Source organism: Hippoglossus hippoglossus, chromosome 1 (assembly GCF_009819705.1).
Source record: "Hippoglossus hippoglossus isolate fHipHip1 chromosome 1, fHipHip1.pri, whole genome shotgun sequence".
NCBI classification, from domain to species: Eukaryota; Metazoa; Chordata; class Actinopteri; order Pleuronectiformes; family Pleuronectidae; genus Hippoglossus; species Hippoglossus hippoglossus.
This window is the reverse complement of record NC_047151.1, coordinates 30,150,563-30,159,316: the sequence shown is the minus strand read 5'-3', so window position 1 is coordinate 30,159,316 and position 8,754 is coordinate 30,150,563. Positions and strand designations below refer to the sequence as shown.

Genomic DNA, 8,754 nt, shown 5'->3' with positions numbered 1-8,754 from the left:
CAACATAAGATTGTGTGAAACAACCTTAGCTAAGGAGAAATTCAACTTTAAGTGTCACATTTAAAACTTGATGTTTTCTTCCACTGCTGCTTTTAAACCTATAATTTAGGATGTATATTTTTACGTATATTTCATGTTATTTTAATTGATACTTGATAGTAATTGTTTTATCTACTGAACATTATTTTGATTCCTACAGTGTCTGACTCATGACGGATCACCACTGTGCTCACACCAGGGCCGAGGCCAACAGCAGGGGCTTATGGGTAAACGCCTTTTATCCAGGTCAAGGTTGTAATGTGTGGACAGATTTCCAGAGAACATGGCGGCAGTTTGATGTTGGTCACAGTTGACCTGCAGGAGTTAACGTTTAACACAGCTGTGAGCTATTAACAGGACACAGTGACGATGAGGAAACTCAGGGTAATTATCAGAAACTCATGAAGGCGTTTCAACGTCTCGATATCTCGTAAACAGAGGAAGTCTGGAGGCTTCGATTCTGAACAGAAATCCAATGAACTGCTCATGAGCACCAAGCAGGTAGAGGGCGCTGTTCCCTGCCACAAACTGAGGTTGAACTTTTAAAGAACAGATCCAGAAAACAGAAAGTCCATCCTCTTAAGAACAAAGAGGGACAGAGAACAAGAGGCCTGATGGGAAATGTGGTTTCAATTTGTGCCAGATTTATTTCATCACAGCAGTTGATGAGAAAACACATAAAACAGTAACGTGGGTTTTTTTACAGATTATATACATCTACATATCTACATATCTCTACATCTGTGTGGTTGGACACTGACAGTTTAATGAGAGCATCACAAACTATATTATCTGCTCATACAGACGTTAATTATCAAACAGCTAAAGGGGGCGAGCTGTTATATATAACCTATTTATATTTAAATATATAAAAGTATAAAGCACATTCATCGGCTGCATTGTAAACTGATCATGAAACTGTCGTCACTCGATTGGAGAACCGACTCGTCGTCCTCTCGGTCTTCACGGTGGCAGGAAGCTGTTGTGTTGCTGTTAACATCAGCCTGCGTCATGTTTCAGTCCTGAGACGAAGCGGAGGATCAGAACGAACATGCTGACGTTTGTATTTGACTGAAAACACCTGAGCTCTGCAGAGCTCAGTCTAGAGCGTCTCATGAACTGTGAGTTTTCTTCTTCTCTTTATTCAAGAGCGGGATCTGGGCTTGTTGATTTCATCTTCAGATGTTTGGCGTTTTCACTCTAAACCCTGTGCTCTCACTCAAGCAGCCTCTGCTTTTGCTCAAACTGTGTTTGTGCTCAGATATTTGTTGCTTACGCTCAGATTTCCCGAGCTTCAGCCCTTCTCTTCTCCTCACTCCCATTCTGTGCTCGTATGAAACGTCTGCTCTCTGAATTCTCCTCTGATCACGTATTGTTTTCTGTCACAGAATCAATGTGAGCACGAGGAGAAGAGCTGAAGCTGAAGAGCAGGAAATCTGTGCAAGCTACAAAATATGTGAGTGCAAGTGAATAGTTTGAGTGTGAGTGAAGGGTTTAGAGTGAAATGTGAAGATGAAATCAAACGGTCCGTGTCGTTGGCTGCTCACCTTATTTCAAAAAGACGTCCTTTAGAAAGGAAGAATCAGGAAAACAAAAAGAAAAACCGCAGCGATATGTCGTTTTAACCCTGATGACTCATCGTCCAGTTCACAAACTCAGTCACGACTAACAGTTCACGCTGCGGCGCTTCCTGTTCGGACGATGACCTCACTGATGGACGATAAATGGTTGGTTGAAACTCAGCAACACAGCCACTGTTTATTCTGGATTTCCTGCCATTGCTGCTCCGCTGCAGCTTCGTCTGTTCACTCACACGTTTCTGTTTTTAACCGAGGAGGACAATGACAGGAAGAGAAGAAGAAGAAGTCACTTCTCTGCTGGTTCCCTGTAAACACAAACATTTAAACGGAAGAACACCTTCATCTTTTACACGTCTGAAATAAATTAAATAAGTTGCCTGATTGATGGACGTTTGGTAACGTGTTCGATTTCAGACTGCGATTTCTTCTCCTCTCGTCTGTCAATCAAACCCATTAAAAACCGTGATTGGACGTTAATCTCGGAACAGGATTGTGTTTATGCCACATCTGTGTGTCATCAGAATCCGGTCAGAAGTCAATTTGAGGTTTCTTTGAGGTCATGTGATCGGACTCACTGCAGCAGTTTGTTCCATAAAGACGCTGCACGATCCACAATAGCTTCGTGTCTCCTGTTACCGACCAGCAGTCGTTTCTCTTCTCTCTCTGAACCTGAGCCTCTGGCTTCTGACGCCGCTGCTTCCTGACGGAGTCTCGTCCTCCTCAATGCTCCGTCTGTCTCGCCTTCGCGTAACCACGGCGATCCCGGGGCCTCTCGCCTGTCCTGCTCCCATTGTCCCTCCGCTATTGAAGGAAGGACTGAAACCAACACTGCCGATCCCGCTCGGATTCAATATGGCCGAGATCTGACACCATGTGAAGCGACGACCCGCCTTCTCTCAGAGGGATCCTGTTGCTCAGGTGCAGCTCGCCATCAGACGGGAGCAAGAGCAGAGACAGGAGGGGACAAAGAGGGAGGACAGAATACCTGACGCACTGAAGGATGGTTATGACACGATTGTGCCGCTTCACCTCCTGGACAATGAAGTTAAATGTTTCCAAACCTGTCAGCCTTTCGCTCTTCAACCCTGAAGCTGAAACTAAACAGAAGGAAGTTCGTCTGCAGGTAAAAGTTAAAAACTGAAATTATATGTAAAAACCAGGAAGCAGGTCAGAGACTAAAACATGTTGAACAGGTCGAGCTGGGCGGGTCCGAAGTCTGTACCTGAAGTGAAGCCAAATCATCTGCTGAGGTATAGGTCCTAAACCCTTCCTTCTCCATGTTAGCAGATGGGACATAAATGTTTGTCAAAGATGGTTTCTGTTTCGTATTTCTATACAGATGATGTTCTGCCGAGTTTGGATCAAATCCACACACAGTGTCTGTTACTGTTTGACTTTGCAGCTGAAGTTTGTTGAAGGTCGTCAGACGTGATGAACCTGAGGAAACAGGATGAGGTGACGGAGCTGCAGGAGGAACAACGTCCAGCTCATAGAAAATAAACATGGACGACATGGCCGCTCTCAAAACTGAAGCCAGTCCGTTTGTTTTCGATTTAAAACGTTCACACTCAGTTCTGCTTGTTCTTCAACATGGCTGCCGTCAGTTTATGATCCTCTAGTGTATTTTAGGAGGCGACTTCAGCCACACCCACGGTTTCTCTGCATTTCCCATCATGCCCCAGTTAGTGGTTTTTAGGTCAGCACGCCCAGTGCCGTGCTGACCAATGAGCTCACACGTCTGTGACTTCGTTACATTGGTTTGAGAGTTACTACGAACAGAAACCTGTCTTCACCTTAGAACTGAATGATTGACGTTGAATCAAACTAATGAGTTTTACTGACGTCTGATAAAACAGTTTTGATGTAGAACATAAAAATAAAGTTTGTCAGAATAAACTGTACATGTGACCACATGCACGTTAACCCTCTGCTGCTAACAGCGCTAACGTTAGCTTCTCATCACAGCAACAAAAAGGTTTCAGTCTGAGAAACTTAGCTCTGACTTTTACTTTGAAACTAAATTTTAGAATCAGTCATTTAGAACATTTTAGTGACGTCAAGTGAAAATGTTACACACACACACACACACACACGACAGGATTGTGAGTGTGACATGTTCACACCTGAATGCTAATGAAGCCATATTGGTCACACACATCCACAAGTTAAAATAAAGTTGAAAGTCCAGGACGAGCAAACAAGAAAAAGCTGCGCAGAAACGTGAGCTACAGAGAAACAGACATGTTGGAATAACGTCATTCATCCTGGGGAAGTCAAATATTAAAACTTTATTTAACTCACCTGGAGGACAGAAGATTCAGTGGATCTCTCCTGCCCCCTGGTGGAAGTCACAGGGGAGTAGGATTTCAAACTTCACTCCAGGTGAAGGCAGCATCATGCGCTCTTAATATAATCAGTTAATATCAAGAATGATAATCATGCTTAGAAAATGCAGCGTGTGTAATGTGATTAGTTCTAATAACCATTAATTTACTTTAATATCTGACCTGATTTCAATACATTTATCTACTGCAAATACAAGTCTTACGTTTTCAGGCTCAGTCTTGATGTAGGTATAAAAGTGTTTCATATATTCATGCAACTCAAATTTGTTTGCATGAAAATGTTCCACATTTGTTCATTTATATTAATTTTGAATTGTTGAAAGCTGGAAATCTCAAGCTCAGCTCCATTCAACAGTCTGATCTGACGAGTCCATGTTTCTTCAAGCTCTTTTATCATTGGTTGGAAAAATCGTTTGTTTTTATTTTGTGGAAACAAACTGATCAGATGAACCAGACTCAGTTTTCAACTAAGATTTATTGGAGCCACATACTTTAGTTAAAATATTACAAACAATCATCATGAACAGTAATATTACAATAAATTAAAATCTTTTGGGTATTTACAGCAGATATGAGGCCGGCAGCCTTTAGCACAGAATAAAACCTGGAGCCGTCCGTCAGTGTCCAAACATCTCCTGCGAGGCGTAGGTCATGTAGAGGAAGCCGTCCTCGTCCTGGTGGTCTTTGTACACCTGAGCCATGGTGAGCGACATGCTGCTCAGGCCGCTGTTGTTGACCAGCAGGTAAAAAGCCTGAGTGGGCAGCAGAGCCATCCTGTTCCTGCGGGGGGGCAGAATACAAAGGCAGGTCAGTATCGAGCAGGTCGGCAGCAGCAAGCAGCACGGCCGAGACTACATTCAAACTACTGATATTATAAAGCAGTTTTCACACATGAACTGAACCACTGACGTGTTCCTCACATGTTCATCACTAAACCTGTAACTTAACACATCAATGATTACGATGGACACATTATGACGACATGTTTTGGCGCCCCCTCTGGTCTGAATGTTCCCGACCTTGTGCAGCGTTCTCGTCTGACACGGTACCGAAGCACTCCTCCAATCTGCCATTAGGGTCTAGAGTTTTATATTTTAATACTTTGGTTTAATTTTTTCATACATTTTATATTCCATTTACTATGTTATTTTTTGCTTGTGTATTATTTTGAGCATTGCTAGAAGGGACCCGAGCATTTCATTGCCAGCGACTGTAAAATGTAATTGTTGTCACATGACAAGTCTTCAATGACCAGTTTACCAGAGAGAAACATGGCCAATAGGTTTTATACAAGCGAGAAGCGCAACTGCAGAGAATTATTAATAAAGTTTGAACTCAGAGTTTCAGTGTTTGACATTCCGTCAATGCAACATTGGAGAATTAAAAATTAAATTAAAGTTTAAATAATCATTATGGGAAATACACTTTATATACACATCTATGAACACACATTTAAGTCGTACGTTTTTCTTATCACAACAAATCAAATTTTGTAGTTTTACAATTTTTTTGATTCATTTTCACTTGTTTGTTGGAGAAACTTGTGAAGTATTAAATGTATAAAACCAACTAATTATTAATTCAAATATTTGAAATCGGGGTTAGTGTTTAACCCTACACCTCTCAACACAAACAGAACAATGTGCTCAGAGAAAAGATTCTGATTGAGAATTTAAAGTTGAATGAAGTGTAGTTATCCAGCTAACGTTGTGTAAATCACCATGGTAACAGATGATGCTCCTCTATACATGGTCCATGAGCTTCGGCTTGGTTTCCTGTTTGGTGGGTGTGTCTGAGGTGTTGGCCAATCAGCAGTGACATGTATATAAACCCTACCTTGTTAACAAGAATCAGTCACATTTACTTCCATTGGACTTGACCCCCCCCCCCATCATAGTGCTGAGGAGATAGTCCGGATGCATTTTTCTGTGAACTAACCCTTTAAGTTATTTACAACTCACCTCTGACCTTAGCATGTTATCACACACACACACACGTTGAGTGGTACCTGATGATGGTGATGAACTGCGTCATGCTGAGTTCGTGTGGAACCAGGAACTTGGTTTTATCCAGAGGAGGAAGAAACTTCTCTCTGTCGAACCGCTCGATGATGACCTGCCAGCAGAGGTTAGTCAGAGGAGGGACACCTTATCAACACGTCAACAGGTTAACAGGTTAACACACCAACACATCAACAGGTTAACACACCAACACGTTAACAGGTTAACACACCAACACGTTAACACATCAACACACTTTATAACTTAAGCTAATTGATCAGTGAGACTCCCCGGGGTCTCACCCTGACAGCAGAGGTTAGTCAGAGGTTAGTCAGAGGAGAGACACGTTAACACGTTAACTTCGACACGTGTCTATAACTCGTGTAACAGTTTGATCAGCTCAGACTCACCGGGATCTTATTGGGGAACTTGGCTCTGATTCCCGCCACCTCCTGCCTCCTGGTGGCTGCGGAGAGAACAACACACGTGGTCACTTCATGTCAGTGGATCAGGTGATGAAAAGGTTTTTAGAGACTTTTACCGAAGCTCTTCCGCAGTTTGAACGGTTTGTTCTGCAGCTGAGGCTTTTCTAACGGAGGCATCGTGCGTGCGTGCGTGCGTGTGAGTCCGTGCGTGTGTGATGGAAGCAGCTGCCCGCGCTCTGCTGTTATATACACGAGGAGGAGGAGGAGGAGCAGGAGGAGCAGCTGTACATGATCAGCTGATTAACACGTGGAGCAGGAACAACGTCAATCATCCGTTTAATAATGTTAGAGGAGGAGTTTCTATAAACACAAATATACTGATATGAACAAAACTATACACAGAAATCATCTTTATATACAGTCACTGATCATCTTTATATACAGTCACTGATCATCTTTATATACAGTCACTGATGGTCTTTATATACAGTCACCGATCATCTTTATATACAGTCACTGATCATCTTTATATACAGTCACTGATCGTCTTTATATACAGTCACTGATGGTCTTTATATACAGTCACTGATCGTCTTTATATACAGTCACTGATGGTCTTTATATACAGTCACCGATCATCTTTATATACAGTCACTGATCATCTTTATATACAGTCAGTGATCCTCTTTATATACAGTCACTGATCCTCTTTATATACAGTCACTGATCATCTTTATATAGTCACTGATGGTCTTTATATACAGTCAGTGATCCTCTTTATATACAGACACTGATCATCTTTATATACAGTCACTGATCATCTTTATATACAGTCACTGATCCTCTTTATATACAGTCACTGATGATCTTTATATACAGTCAGTGATCCTCTTTATATACAGTCACTGATCATCTTTATATACAGTCACTGATGATCTTTATATACAGTCAGTGATCCTCTTTATATACAGTCACTGATGGTCTTTATATACAGTCACTGATGATCTTTATATACAGACACTGATCATCTTTATATACAGTCACTGATGATCTTTATATACAGTCAGTGATCCTCTTTATATACAGTCACTGATGGTCTTTATATACAGTCACTGATGATCTTTATATACAGTCACTGATCATCTTTATATACAGTCACTGATCCTCTTTATATACAGTCACTGATGATCTTTATATACAGTCAGTGATCCTCTTTATATACAGTCACTGATCATCTTTATATACAGTCACTGATGATCTTTATATACAGTCAGTGATCCTCTTTATATACAGTCACTGATCATCTTTATATACAGTCACTGATCAACTTTATATACAGTCAGTGATCCTCTTTATATACAGTCACTGATCATCTTTATATACAGTCACTGATCATCTTTATATACAGACACTGATCATCTTTATATACAGTCACTGATGATCTTTATATACAGTCAGTGATCCTCTTTATATACAGTCACTGATGGTCTTTATATACAGTCACCGATCATCTTTATATACAGTCACTGATGGTCTTTATATACAGTCACTGATCATCTTTATATACAGTCACTGATCATCTTTATATACAGTCACTGATGGTCTTTATATACAGTCAGTGATCCTCTTTATATACAGTCACTGATGGTCTTTATATACAGTCACCGATCATCTTTATATACAGTCACTGATCATCTTTATATACAGTCACTGATCATCTTTATATACAGTCACTGATGATCTTTATATACAGTCAGTGATCCTCTTTATATACAGTCACTGATGGTCTTTATATACAGTCACCGATCATCTTTATATACAGTCACCGATCATCTTTATATACAGTCACTGATGGTCTTTATATACAGTCACCGATCATCTTTATATACAGTCAGTGATCCTCTTTATATACAGTCACCGATCATCTTTATATACAGTCACTGATGGTCTTTATATACAGTCAGTGATCCTCTTTATATACAGTCAGTGATCCTCTTTATATACAGTCACTGATGGTCTTTATATACAGTCAGTGATCCTCTTTATATACAGTCAGTGATCCTCTTTATATACAGTCACCGATCATCTTTATATACAGTCACTGATGGTCTTTATATACAGTCACCGATCATCTTTATATACAGTCACTGATGGTCTTTATATACAGTCAGTGATCCTCTTTATATACAGTCAGTGATCCTCTTTATATACAGTCACTGATGGTCTTTATATACAGTCACTGATCATCTTTATATACAGTCACTGATCATCTGTATATACAGTCACTGATGGTCTTTATATACAGTCACTGATCATCTTTATATACAGTCACCGATGGTCTTTATATACAGTCACCGATCCTCTT

General features: G+C 40.6%; 1 protein-coding gene across 1 annotated transcript; it reads right to left on the bottom strand.

The window, feature by feature from the left end:
- Positions 1–4,420: 4,420 nt before the first annotated feature.
- map1lc3c (microtubule-associated protein 1 light chain 3 gamma) lies at positions 4,421–6,642 on the bottom strand. Its single transcript, XM_034590680.1, has 4 exons — positions 6,506–6,642; positions 6,375–6,430; positions 5,973–6,079; positions 4,421–4,744 (listed from the first exon to the last, which is right to left on the bottom strand). Exons 1-4 carry the CDS (start codon positions 6,564–6,566, stop codon positions 4,582–4,584), a joined length of 387 nt encoding a protein of 128 aa, XP_034446571.1. The 5' UTR covers positions 6,567–6,642; the 3' UTR covers positions 4,421–4,581.
- Between the last annotated feature and the right edge of the window lie 2,112 nt (positions 6,643–8,754).

Coding starts and splice junctions, on each gene's coding strand:
- map1lc3c (XM_034590680.1), bottom strand. CDS start 6,566: ATGCCTCCGTTAGAAAAGCCTCAGCTGCAGAACAAACCGTTCAAACTG. Junction 6,431..6,505: donor CAAACTGCGGAAGAGCTTCG/GTAAAAGTCTCT, acceptor TTCTCTCCGCAG/CCACCAGGAGGCAGGAGGTG. Junction 4,745..5,972: donor CAGTTCATCACCATCATCAG/GTACCACTCAAC, acceptor GCCCCCCCGCAG/GAACAGGATGGCTCTGCTGC.